This window comes from Meleagris gallopavo, chromosome 10, assembly GCF_000146605.3.
Source record: "Meleagris gallopavo isolate NT-WF06-2002-E0010 breed Aviagen turkey brand Nicholas breeding stock chromosome 10, Turkey_5.1, whole genome shotgun sequence".
Lineage (NCBI taxonomy): Eukaryota > Metazoa > Chordata > Aves > Galliformes > Phasianidae > Meleagris > Meleagris gallopavo.
In genome coordinates, this window is record NC_015020.2 from 7,602,233 (window position 1) to 7,615,902 (window position 13,670).

Below are 13,670 nucleotides of genomic sequence, written 5' to 3' on the forward strand. Positions count from 1 at the left end.
AAAAAAAGCCACTAGCTGGGGCATTGACAACAGAAAGCTTACAGACCTTACAGTTGTATACGCCTGTGCCAACCAGAAATCTTTTTCACTGAAAAAAAGTTAAAATAGAAGTCCTGTACCACTGTTTTTACTTTCTCGGGGCTTTTCTCTACTTTTTTTTCTTTTTTTTTAATGTGTGGAAATGGCTAACCTATTTGACAGGCATCCTTTTCCACGCATCCTGTGCCTCCCTGCCCTGCCTGCAGGACATCGGGCCCAAGTATATGCTCATCATGAGACATTTGGACCCATACGGTTACGGTCTGATTGAGTGATGGGTGTTAGATGGTACTACAGATCACTGTTACTCATTGCCTTTTTTTAAGGAAGCAATAGCGATGTGAATGTAAACTGGAAACAGGAAACAGAGATATATCCCAAATGCTGTTTATTCCCTTTGCTTGCAGTTAAGGGTTATGTGTTAACATACATTTCTTGGCCTCTTTTTCCTGTAGAGTAACTACTTGGTGTTCATGGCAGAACTGTTCTGGTGGTTTGAAGTGGTGAAGCCATCGTTTGTACAACCTCGTGTTGTTGTGCATCCCCAAGGTAATTACATGAAGGATTGGTTTTGATATGCAGGTTTTTAATATGTATGAGTTCAGATAACTGTAGCTTTCCCAAACGCTGTGAATATCTCAGTTAACAGGATTTGGCGTTGTACCACCCCCTTAAAGAAGCAAAGCACTCTTTCCTCATGCTAATCTTCATCTCATCTCATAAATCATAATTAGATTTTGTTGTTTACTACAAAAGCCTCATTTGAATTATAGTGGTATAATCATTTGCAAATTTTCCTGACCTAAATAAGCCTAGAATCCATTATGCCCTTGCAGAAATTATGTTCAGCATAAGGAGCCAAGATCAGAATTTAGCCTGAAAAATTGTATGGCTGAGGAAGAGTTACTGAGAGAACAAAACATAAATCTGGAGAGAACAAATAAATCATTAACTTTAACCTTGCATTTTGCACCTGGATGCACATCACAGTTTTTTGTTGGTAAACTTACAGATTTTAAAAAAGAGAGTTCCCAAGTAGATCTTGAGATAGTAAACATAGGGGTTGTGGAAATTTAAACATTCATATGATAGTGGTATGATAGTCTCTCCAAGAGCTGGGAAGTGAATTATTTTGTGTGATTTGAATACCTTTTTTTCTGCTGGTTTGTATAATTTATAGTAATTAAAGATATAAGTTTGTTTAATATTGCTAACTAATGTAAGTCGTGGCAAAAATATTGTTTCCTAAATGGAAAATAAGCCTAGTTTTTTGGGGAAAGAAGTTGGTTTGTTTTTTTGTTTTTTTTTTAACAGAAAACCATCTATTTGAGAATATTTAAAATAATTAAAAAAAAACCTATTTTTCACTTAAAAATAATAATAATGGTGTGACTCCTTCCAATTTTTTTTATTTCCTCCTTTGCCATCTCTAGTCTGTTTTTCATTGTCTTAATCGGTGCCAATATGAAAAGTGGAAAAGGTAGACCTGAAAGGAAGTGATTGCTTTTTTAGTCTGTATAATGAAACCTCTGAATGTTTTTTAAATCTTTGGAAATAATTACTTCAGATTATTTCAGAAATCTTTTCTGCCCTGGATGTTAACTGAGTACTAAACTATGGTAACTTGAGCTTTGTTCTTCTTGGCAGCTGAACCTGTGAAAGATGCAGCTTCTGCTCACAGTTTGAATGCTAACAGAAGAAATTACATGGATGGCCCATGTGGTTCTGACTTTGTAGCCAGGTAAAGCCAGAGTGTCAATAGTACCCTTTCACAGTCTTTTAATCATTCTCTTGACAGGATAAAGGAAGCCTTTCAGTGATCTGATCTGAACTGAGTGAATGGGAGGTAGCGTTGCATTGTATTTATAAAATGAGGGCAATGGTTTATTGATTGCTTCTAAACTGACACAGAAAGGACAAAATTAGCATTTTAGTTGAATACTCAGCAAATTCTTCCTTGGCAGCCCTTGTTGGTTGTTGTTTTTTATTTAGGAATTTATACTGCCTTTGAATTAGGGAATACAATTTCTTAGAATCATAAAATGGCATGATTCTGAATTGTTCTACTATATGTATCTCATGTGTTTCCATGCAGACAATGAAGTTATTTTAGTGCAAATGAAGCTTCTCTTGCCAGGAGAAAAATAAGCAGTAGTTTTCAGTATACTTTTTAGAACAGAGAGGTCCCCGAGGCCAATTGACACCATGAAAAGCTACTGCAAGCAGTCCAGTGAAGTACTTAGCCCTTTATTTTATCCTTTCTTTCTACAGAACATATCCCTGCTCTGACAAATTCTGTCAGTAACCAAGTATCTTTTTCATCTAAAAAAATACGTACATCTTGTGCAAAATTGTACATTTTGTCTGTGCCAATGATTTAGAAGAGGATTTATTGAAAGCTTTAAGTTAAGCATCTAAATTCAATTCATAAACAAACTGGTACCATTCCAAATTTAACTATCAAGTCTGTAAGTTGCCACCACTGCGTTTTGTAACATGGCTTATTTTTCCCAGACACGTTTGGTAAAAACTGTGAAGTCTTTATGGCTGGCAGTGGATAGTGTATTCTGTAACACTTGTTTAGTTTCTCTAAAAGGGATGGACATGGTTTGGTGCTGGAGTATTACGAGAGCAATCTCTAAGTAGTAGAAAGAGCTTTATCTTTATTCATAGACTGATGTACTTTATACAACTTGGTGGTACTTGACAGCATTGAGAGATGAAGAAGAGGCCTGAGGAGTTATTTCAAATGCTAGAAATCTAATGTGTAGGCTGCAGCTTGCCATCATTCAAGATTGCTCTGGCTGCAGGATGTCTTGGCTTTCATTCTCATTCCAACTGGACATTCCTGCCTGCTTTTCTGTATGACATTGTCACCTCAGTACACAATGAAGGGGGGAAAAAAAAAAAGAAAAAAAGTAACCCAGTCAGAGAAAGTAAACGTTTTTCTGCCGGCTGAATAACAGCAATGATTCAGAGCAGACTCCAGTGCAGAGCCAGAGCAGCACAGAGGAATGGGACTGTGGCAGCAAGCAGTTACAATATCTGAGTTGCCATGGAACCACAGTCTTGGTGCCAAAATCAGTCTTTTCCTGGGAGAAGATGAAGCATGTAGATTTTCTTGTGGTAAAACAAATTATCAGATACTGCTGGATTAAATGCATACTTGTATTAAGATAAGTTAGGAATATTGATTTAAAAGCTTCCACGGAAATGTAAAAAATGCCATTTAAAACAGATGTGTTTAGCGTATGCTAAGAAGCCTTGCATTAATGAAAAAGTCTTCTGAGTAGTTTTAATGTATACTTACAGAAGATGGTGTCGTATACTGTAAACTAACAGTATTTTCCTTAAATTGACATGAACATCATCCCTGCAAATATTCTTTAAAAACATTTCTAAAGCGTACTGTACATAAACTATAAAAGCACTAGGCAAAGTCTTGAAAGTTAATTTCTGAGAAAAGAGAGTTTGGGAATGTACTTTTAATCCGTGAATGAAATTCAGAACATGAAAGGTTTTTATCCATCATGTTTTGAAGTCTGACTTCTTTACACATTATGCATACAAAAGCATATATCTTTATGCATGTCTGTGTCTGTGTTTGGTACTGAAGAGGCACCTGGTTCAAATCACTGCATTATGAAAGCCTATTCTGGATTAAAACAGCTAGTCTATTGCAAACCTTGTCTGTGAACCAAAAAAAAAAAAATCTGTTTTAAGTAGAAATGGAGAGAAGCTTTGAACTACTGTTCTAGTGATTAGTATTATTACTGCATGCACTTACTATGTCTGTCCTCTCTTTGCACATAGTGCAGTTGAAACACAAAAATGTCAGATTAAGTAACAGGAAAGAGAGTTGTGTGAAGACTGTGATATTAGCTGCAATCACTCAACTTGTTTATTTTGTTGCTAAAATCAAGCCAAAAAATGAGACCTTCCTAACAATGACTTATTGTCATATTGAAATATTGTCAGGATATGTGTACATGAACAAAACCAACACTGTGCTGTGCCACTCTGTGGCAATTTCAATAAGAGAAATACCTTTCTGATTTTGTGTCTATCTACATTGAGTCTAGTTAAAGATAATAATGTAGCATGCTGCTTCTAATTTGCTTCAAGAATTAGAAGCTTCTAGAATTATTATTCAAGAATAATGAAGCTTCTAATGCTTCAGGAGAAGAATTACACCTTACTTTCTTCCTTGTCTGAAAAAATAAATCTTTTGTTGGCACAGAACATAAAGTCTTGCTGTACTTTTATGATGTGGCTTTTGATGTGTTACTTATAAGTTAATGTTTCTTGCTTTACAGATTGGAAAGTCCAAGTTACACACCATCTCACCAACTGCACACACCCCAGCAGCCTTATTCATCTGTCCCAGGTAACATGTTACAAATGGATTTAAGGGGTAATGAGACAAGATGCCATTCTGAGTATAATTGTGATCTTATTTAAATTTCTTAAAACTTCATTCATGCCAGTTGTTGCTGAAGAGAGTCTTACATGAAAGGCTAGTGAATGAGTTCTGTAATTTGTAAAATATACAAATGGATAAGTTCGTGCTTGTACCACTTGCATTTTTTATTTGAACTCATTTTTCATTATGTGAAATATGGCTTACAACAATTATTTTAGTATATTTTAGTAGTACTTGTAGTACTACTAGTTTCAGCAGGGACAAGTCCTGTCTGACCAACCTTCTATGGTTTTCTGTGATGGTGCAGCTGCCCAGAAAGGTGTGGTGGATGCCCCTGGCGTGACCTTGACTGACTCTGAGCTAGACTGATAGAGCTCTAGGTGTCCCTATTCATTGCAGGGGAGTTGAAGTAGATGACCTTTAAATGTCCCTTCCAACTCAAACACTTCTATGATTCTGCGTTTTACTCAATAATAAGTTCTTTGATGTCTAAGGAGTATAGCATATATATACAGGATGAAATTAATAAACTCAATTGCTCAAGTTGTGTTCTAAAAACAAATTTCTGCTGTTGCAGTGATCTAAGTAGTGAAGCAAATTAATTTGTTAAAGCAACAAAAGTTACAAAAAGTAACTGCTATGAAAAATCATATTAATGTTATCTTGGATTCCACTTCAATTTCACTTAGGAGTCATCAGAAGGTCCACATCAATGTCTTACGTAGATGGCTATGTAGGGACATGGCCAAAAGAAAAAAGGTAAGTAGTCTTAACCATTTTTTAATCAACTCTTATGGTATGTATTGTAGATGTAAATGTGATTTGGAATTTCAAAATCTAGCAATTAGTTTACAGAAATAGAAAGCAAAGAGAAAACTATATTATGGATTAAGAACTCAGTAATAGGAAACAACCCTAAGAAACAAATTATTTTTTATATGTTAAATATGTTTACATTTACCTACTACAATTTAGCCAAATGAGTTAAGAGTCGCATTGCTAAGGAGTTCAGTATCAAAAAGTAGTATCAAAAATTGTATTAATTTCTATACAGTAAGAACAGTCAGGCTGGCAATGTCTCTGTTTTCAGTTAGACCAGTCATAATCTCTGAATGTATAGGATGTAAGCTAAAGATAAAATGGTAAGAGTTACAACAAAGGGTTATTCTGCAAATCTAAGTTGTCTTTTCACACCTTGATTCTGATCTAGACTGGCAATTTTTATATTCTTCAAGTGCCTCGAACTCATTCCAAGCTATAAAAAGCATTGGCTGGTTCTGAAGAAAGTGTTCTTATATTCTGTTCTGTTGTGCATTTTTAATGTATTCTATTTGCAAGTGAAGCTGGTCGAAATACAATGCACGTAACAGTCCATTTAATACTACAGTCTTCAAATAACTTGTAGAACAAATATGAGTATTTAGTTATTAATCATGAGTTGCTCAGTTATTTCCTTTATTCTTATCTCCATAAGGTCATCGTTACATGGAGTTTCATTTGACATTTCTTTTGACAAAGAAAAAAGCATTCCAGTATCTTCTCCAAACAGAGGTATTACTAGATCTGTGAGCAATGAAGGCCTTACATTAAACAACAACCGTGTGCCCAAACATATTAGAAAAAATCTGTCCTTCAGACCAGTAAATGGAGAAGAGGAAAATGAAGATATTGAAGAGGAAAAGGACACAGTAGCTCATACAGACACAAAGGCCTATCGTTCTTTTACTACAAATCAAAGAAATGCCAATGAGAGCAGTCACTGCAGGTTTCCAAACGGGGCTTTGCAAAACAGAGCCATTCTGGATGATTTTGGCAATCAGATTGAGACACCAACAATTGAAGAGGCTTTGCAGATAATTCATGACACTGAAAAATCTCCCAGAGTTATTCAGACAGACCAAATTACAAATGGATTCTTTCTTCACAATCAGGAAATGAGCATCTTGAATTCAAACATTAAACCAAATCAGTCTACCCCTGATCTGATCACAGACACAAAAGGTGCTTTAAGTCCTGTGACTGACAATACAGAAGTTGATACTGGAATACACGTTCCTTCGGAAGACATTCCAGAGACGATGGATGAGGATTCTTCTTTAAGAGATTATACTGTAAGCATGGACTCTGACATGGAAGAACCATCTAAATTTCTTCAGGATTATGACTTAAGAGCTAGCAATCACAGAGATCAATTAAGTCCCTGTCCTAGTTCAGTAAGTACTAAATCACAGGCTGGCAGTAGTGCTTCTTCAAGTTCAGGGGTTAAAATGACTAGTTTTGCAGAGCAGAAATTCAGAAAGTTGAATCATACAGATAGTAGAAGCAGTGGCAGCAGTTCTCAGAAAACCACACCAGAAGGTTCTGAGCTGAATATTCCGCATGTGGTTGCTTGGACTCATATTCCTGAGGAGGCATCTGTTCCCCAAGGAAGAGACACTACACAGTTACTGGCTTCAGAACTGGTACATCTTAGGATGAAGCTGGAGGAAAAGAGAAGAGCAATTGAAGCCCAGAAGAAGAAAGTTGAAGCTGCTTTCACTAAGCAGCGGCAGAAAATGGGAAGAACAGCATTTCTTAATATTGTGAAAAAGAAAGGTGATGGAGTATCACCTCTCAGAGAAGAAGCAGCAGGAGCTGAAGATGAGAAGATATTCACTGACAGTAACAGACTGAAAGAAAGAGAAAATCAAAAAACAGATGAACAAACTAATAAAGCTTCAGAATCAATAAAAGAAAATCCTGAAAATTCTCACAACAAATGGTCAAAGTCTCCTGCTACTCCTATGGATGCTGAAAAGCAGTGGAATTTAGTTAGCCCCTCAGAAGAAAATTTTAATGAAGGAGATATCTTAGAATATACCAAATCTATTGAAAAACTAAATTCTTCCTTACACTTTCTACAGCAAGAAATGCAGCGTCTGTCCCTTCAACAGGAGATGTTGATGCAGATGAGAGAGCAGCAAGCTTGGGTTATTTCTCCTCCTCAGCCTTCTCCTCAGAAGCAACTTCGGGAGTTTAAGGCTTCATCAAGGCAAATGGGAGCTCCATCTCCCGTTGCACCTTTCTCACAGGAATCTCCCCGCTCTACACATCAATCTCCACAATCATCCAACAAAAAGAACGCATCTTTTCACATAAAAATGCAAAGGACTCCTAGGCCAAATGAACTGAAAATAACACCTCTAAATCGTACCTTGACTGCCCCAAGGTCTGTAGATAGTCTTCCTCGCTTGAGAAGATTTTCTCCAAGTCAGGTTCCCATTCAGACTAGATCATTTGTTTGCTTTGGAGATGATGGTGAACATCTGGATGAACCTCAGCTGAAGGGAAGTCTTCTGAAGGAAGTCAAGCCTACAGAAGAGGGAGCAAAAGAAGAAGGACCAAAACTTCTGAAAAAGAGTGAACAGAAGTTGGAGGAAAAGGAGATAAAACCCCTTGAATCTAATGTTTCTGAAGTGTTATCTCAGCCCATAATAGAAACTGTCTGCCTCACCCCAAATGAAGATCAGCTAAGCCAACCAATATTGCCAACAGCAGCTCCCAAAACAGCGAACTTAATTGAAGTTTCCTTATCAGATTTGAAGCCACCAGAAAAAAAGGAAGTATCTGTTGAGAAATACGAAGGTGAGAGCGATAGAGAACAATTTGAGGATGACCAGAAAGTGTGTTGTGGATTCTTTTTTAAGGTAAGAGAACTACCCAATGTGTATGCTTGCTGCACCACTTTCTCTGGAAGGGGAGCTACTTGGTTCAGATACTGCATTTCAGTGATGACTTTGTACTGAAGTCAAAGCAACTATAAATGTCCAAGCATAGTTTCTGCATTTGATGACTAATTGACAGCATAAGAGTGGTCAGATTCTAGTATGTTGCAGTTCTTAGCATGACAGAGTACCCCTTTCCTAGTCGTGGAAGAGTGCTTTGGGGGTTTTGGTGAGGAAGATGCATGCTGAATGTAAATTTATTTGTATCATAAACTTTTGTGCCCTTAATTAAATATGCTTACTTATCACTTCAACTCTTACTTCCCGATTCTACGCCCAAGTATAACTAAAAGCTTGTAAAGTACAGCCTGGGTTTAATATCTCAGTTGCCCATTGAAGAGCATTTCTCCCACTGTTGCCTACTGTGGGAGTAGAGTCTTTTGAGACTGCCTTTTGAAATTAAAGGTTATATTCATGTGGGCTTTTAGCTATAATGTGTGTAGTGAGAGGGCTGTTTAGACAGTGAGAGCTGGAAAGATTTAGTGTTTGCATCTTGGAATGCCTCAAAAGCTTGCAACAGGTGAATAGACATGTGCCCTACTTGTCTGGGAACATTCCTCAGTTATAAGAAAACACATGGCTTGATCAGCAGAAGTCATTTTATGTGTTGCCTTGTTATTGCTTTTTGTGATAAATTGCTTTCATCTCCATATAATGTTCCAAAGCTGAATGCAGGAGTTCACACGGTATGGCGTCTGACTCTAATCTAAAATGTTTCACCTAGCGATTTTTTTCATCCCAGCATTCAGTTTTGTGTTCCACTTAGGAAGTAAAAATTCTTCTTTAGTATTCTTAAGAAAAATCTTACTGAAATGAATTTTTCTAATTACCTCCTAACTGTGTTAAGATATTGCAACCCAGTCTAGAGTTAAGTGTCTAACGACTTGACAAAATCAGTTGACTCATGTAGACATCTTAATATTTGGGTCCTTTTTCCTTCAAATGCTGTTGCTGCTAGGATGATCAAAAGGCAGAAAATGATATGGCAATGAAACGAGCGGCATTATTGGAAAAGCGTTTGAGAAGGGAAAGAGAGACTCAGCTTCGAAAGCAGCAGCTGGAAGCAGAGCTAGAACATAAGAAAGAAGAGACAAGGTAAAACTAACTACATATCCTGATCCAAATGACTGGTAGCCATGAGCATAGAAATGTCATATTTAATAGTATAACTTCCATGTCAAATAATTCATCTTAATATACCCAACGTTATTTAATCCTGGAGTCAAATGTGCTTAGGAGCCTAGCTGAAGCCATGTGCCAGCTGATCGTGTGAAATCAGCAGGTGGCCTCAGTCCATAGCTTACACTGAACATGAGCCCTGCTGTCCTGAGTGATGCTCCTCAGATTGTTACCCTGCCCTGCACTTGATATTCTGAGGGAGAGCTTATCAATTCAGGCTTCAATCTGCACAAATTTACAATGGCAAGTTTATCAGTTCCTCTTATTGATGTCAGAGAACTCTAAAGTTCTGAAAATCTAATGCTTGTGTTTTCCTCATTGGCAATGTACTAACTATAACTGCTGTCTTGGAAAGTTGCAACTATTGAACTTATCTGATGATTTCTTAAGACGCAAAACAGAAGAAGAACGTCAGAAGAAGGAAGATGAGCGAGCACGGCGAGAATTCATTAAGCAAGAATACATGAGAAGGAAACAACTAAAGCTTATGGAAGAAATGGATACTGTTATAAAACCACGTTCCTTGTCAATCAAACAAAAAAAGCCACGTCCAAAATCTATTCATAGGGATCACATTGAGTCACCTAAGACACCAGTCAAAGGTCCACCAGGTAACCCATGTTCATGTGGAAGAAGAGTCTGTTCATGCTAAAACACCAGCTTAGGCTTTGGTACTAACAAGCATGTGCATTTAGAATTGTCTTCTGCTAAACTGAAGCTTCACGTGTCAAAACTGGAGGGCAAAATTGGTCAATAAAAACAAAAATGTGAATGTCACTTACCTGCTATACATGCATGCATATGTCAAGAAACAGAAATGTTGAACTGTATGAAAACCCATAGAAACAGCAATGTATGCAGCAATACACCCATCTGTATTCTTATCAGTCACTAATATCTTCTCACATGTGACAAACTAAGAGTGAATAACACTTGGCAGAAAGGAGGTAGATAAATAAAATGATCACCATAAATTAAGAGTACTTACACTCTTGCTTAATACAGTCAGAATTACATTTTACTTTAACTTTACTTTTGTATTATTATTCCGTTTCACTCGCTTAGCTACTGCATGTGTAGTTATGAGCATCATAGCAGCACCAATCATATGGAACAGTTCATTTAGATATCAAATGACTGCAGTAATGACCGAAAGAAATGTTGCCAATTTCCAATTAGAAAAAAGTAACCAGACTGCTCTGTTATCCTTTTTGTTATAGCCTTGTAATGTTGCTGGATTTTCTCTAGCAGCTTCCCTCCATTTTCCAATGAAATCTAAACTCTTTCATTAACACCTTCCAAGAGTCCAGCATAAGCTTTAAATTCAGTCTCTGAAGTTTTGTTTTTTTTTTTAAATGAGGGCTTTTAAACCTTTATTGCACTCTTTGCATAGTGGCCATGTTCATGCTTCACATGAATGGTCAGTTGCAGACTATCCCAAATGGCTGGGTGTCAGAAAGTGTTGAGAATACAGTGCACCAAGTATGCATGCAGGTATATCATCTACTGGAGGAAGAGTTGCTTGTATAAAAGCGCTTAGAAAGTTTTGGATGCTGGTGTTGGATCTAATGAACAGACTCTGCTACTTGCATAGGTTTAAGCTTAAACTTTGTTTTTATCCAGGTTCACAGCTTTATCGTGTTTTTTCAGTATCTAGTCTTTCACTGGCATCGCTGAATACAGGGGACAGTGAGAGTGTGCAGTCAGGCAAGAGAACGCCAAGGTAAAGCTAAAATAACTGTTTCTTTTTTTTTTTTTAAATTCATCCTGTATAAAATTAACATAGATTTGAAAATGATCTGCATATTTCTTACTCAAGAACAGGTATATTTTTCTGATGCAAGACATAGATTGTTTACCCTCTCAGGCATTAGGAAATAAAACCGTGGTAATTGATTTCACTAATTTTACCAAGTAAACAAATTGAGCAGCTGTAAATGAGGTGAAAATGTGGCCTCTTGAATTCACCTGTTTGAAGTCTCATCTTGTCAATATTTTACTAAACCAGTGTGCTAGGTGCAGCTACATAGCTTCTTTTCTTTCTTAACATAGTAACTTACTTTCTGTGATTTCCTTTAAGTGTGAGCTCAGGAAAGACTTGTGTTCACTGGAGTTCTAGGTTTTTCTGAACACAAGAATCTATTTTGCATTAAAAAGTACCTGAAAATGAAATCAGAGATGACTCATAGTGAATTTCAGAAACAAGTCTGAAGTTATCTTCATGCGTATTCTGTAAAAGTATTTTATAAAGAATGTGAATCTATTCTCTTAATATTGTAGTTTTTAAAGTAGTTTTTAAATCTAATGTTTAGATCTGAGTCTGTGGAAGGTTTCTTATCTCCGAGTCGCTGTGGTAGTCGTAATGGTGAAAAAGATTGGGAAAACGCATCTACAACTTCTTCAGTTGCCTCTGCTACAGAATACACAGGTCAGTGACAACAATATTCAGAAAAGTACCTATTAATGGTTCTGTGCATGAAAATGCTTTGATTATCTATGTTTGGAATCTTAAAAGTTTGTAAGGATGCTTCCATAGCTATGAAACTATCTAAAACATGGTTATAATACAAGATGAAAATTTTAAATTCAAAATAAAGGTACTGACTCAGTAGCCCTTGTAAACTGCAGTTAGGCTCAGAACAGATGGACCAAAAAGTTACTCTGTGCATTTCAATCTGTCTAGCAAGGCAAGAAGATTTAGAATAGTGTGACAAAAAGCAAAAACAAAATTGCAACAGGAAAGTAGTTTTCTTAGTAATGTGAATTTAAATATTCTGGACCTTTGTTTCCAAACAGATCCTTTGTGGTTTATTAAAAACTTCACGGTCTGCCTTCTAATTCTTTTATTATGAATGAAAAAATAATGGTGTCCTTATCCATTTTTTCTGAACATATACCATATGATAAAGCAAAGACCACCATCATTATAAAGACTGTGTTTTTGCCCACCTAATATCACTTCGTATGGTAAACAGTAAAATAATACTAAGTTTTTATGTCAACTTTTAGGGACTTCATGTTTGATGAGCCAGTGTAGTTGTATTTGTGATAGCAAACGTTTATTAGTAGTGAAAGAATGGCATTTTATTTGTTTGTGAAATTTGTGAACTCTAGTCTAATTCTAATTCATTTCTGGATTTATGTTTTTGTACATGTAAAAGGTTAATAGCAAAAGTACTTCACAGTATTTAAAGTAACTCTTTGCTGGGTTATTGATTAATTTAGCTGACTTGTCATTCTTCCCCTTCAGGACCAAAGCTTTTCAAAGAACCCAGTGCTAAATCCAATAAGTATATAATTCAGAATGCTCTGGCACATTGCTGCTTGGCTGGAAAAGTGAATGAAGGTCAAAAGAAAAAGATACTGGAGGTAAGGGTGTTTTTCCTCTAAAGCATAAACGCCTATGTCAAACCGTGACTAAGATATTAGGAAGACAGGTGAGTATAAATGCAGATATTGAAAGGAATCTTTTTCTGAGATGACGTCAGCTGTTATGAAAAGACTTGAGTAATTTCTGTGGCTTGTTTCCTCTGTGAGCAGAAAGGTTCTCTAGTACAATAGAAACAACAGCTTATCACATTGGATGTGCAACATGGGAAGCTGAATTAATTAAAAGGCATGTTAATTAATTAACAGCTACTATCTGTTCAATATGGGAACTTGGATATGAAGATTGTTAGCATTTCTTGACACGCTTGCTTTTTGCAACACGAAAAAAAATCATTTTATTCATAAGGATCCTCCAATTAGGACCCTAAAGCTACTTTTTGGAAATAGCAAATGAGTAGTAAATACAGAGTCCTTCAGTTCAAGTAGGGGAGAGCAAAATAACTCCTAGAAACCTCGGGAAAGAATAGCTGGAAAGCTTACCTCTAGAATGCAGCATGCATATTCAGAGCACATCTCATAGAATTTCTGTTGGGTGGAGTAGGAATCTGAAGGTTTCAGCTAACAAAGAATCTTTGCTTCGTACGTATTAACTAACTTAATTTGACCAGGCTTCAGTGCATTTAGGGATGACTGAAACCCATTTCAGCACTGGCAGATCTTTTGGGCACATCTGGACACGTATATATTTCCTGTTTTTAAACTTGCTTGGAAAATTATAATGATTGAAAATAAGGTGTTCTAACAGAAAGAGTTGCACATAAGTTTCAGCTCTGATAGAAAACAAAAAAATGACAGTGATAATTTTGAATGTTTTCTAGTTACAATGTAAAATTCAAATTGTGAATCTTTCTTTCTTTTTTCTTCTTTTTTTTTTT

At 36.4% G+C, this 13,670-nt stretch overlaps 1 protein-coding gene across 2 annotated transcripts; it reads left to right on the forward strand.

Moving 5' to 3' along the window:
- The first annotated feature begins 465 nt into the window (after positions 1-465).
- CAMSAP2 (calmodulin regulated spectrin associated protein family member 2) lies at positions 466-13,630 on the forward strand. Of its 2 annotated transcripts, none has more exons than XM_010715658.3 (10): positions 466-588; positions 1,687-1,780; positions 4,356-4,426; positions 5,152-5,221; positions 5,937-8,148; positions 9,185-9,321; positions 9,796-10,016; positions 11,029-11,128; positions 11,718-11,833; positions 12,656-13,630. In XM_010715658.3, exons 1-10 carry the CDS (start codon positions 513-515, stop codon positions 12,793-12,795), a joined length of 3,237 nt encoding a protein of 1,078 aa, XP_010713960.1. In that variant the 5' UTR covers positions 466-512; the 3' UTR covers positions 12,796-13,630. The 2 variants fall into 2 exon arrangements, with proteins under 2 accessions (XP_010713960.1, XP_010713961.1); XM_010715659.3 differs by having other exon boundaries at positions 467-588; positions 11,056-11,128; positions 12,656-13,629.
- Positions 13,631-13,670: the final 40 nt, after the last annotated feature.

Coding starts and splice junctions, on each gene's coding strand:
- CAMSAP2 (XM_010715658.3), top strand. CDS start 513: ATGGCAGAACTGTTCTGGTGGTTTGAAGTGGTGAAGCCATCGTTTGTA. Junction 589..1,686: donor TGTTGTTGTGCATCCCCAAG/GTAATTACATGA, acceptor TCTTCTTGGCAG/CTGAACCTGTGAAAGATGCA. Junction 4,427..5,151: donor GCCTTATTCATCTGTCCCAG/GTAACATGTTAC, acceptor AATTTCACTTAG/GAGTCATCAGAAGGTCCACA.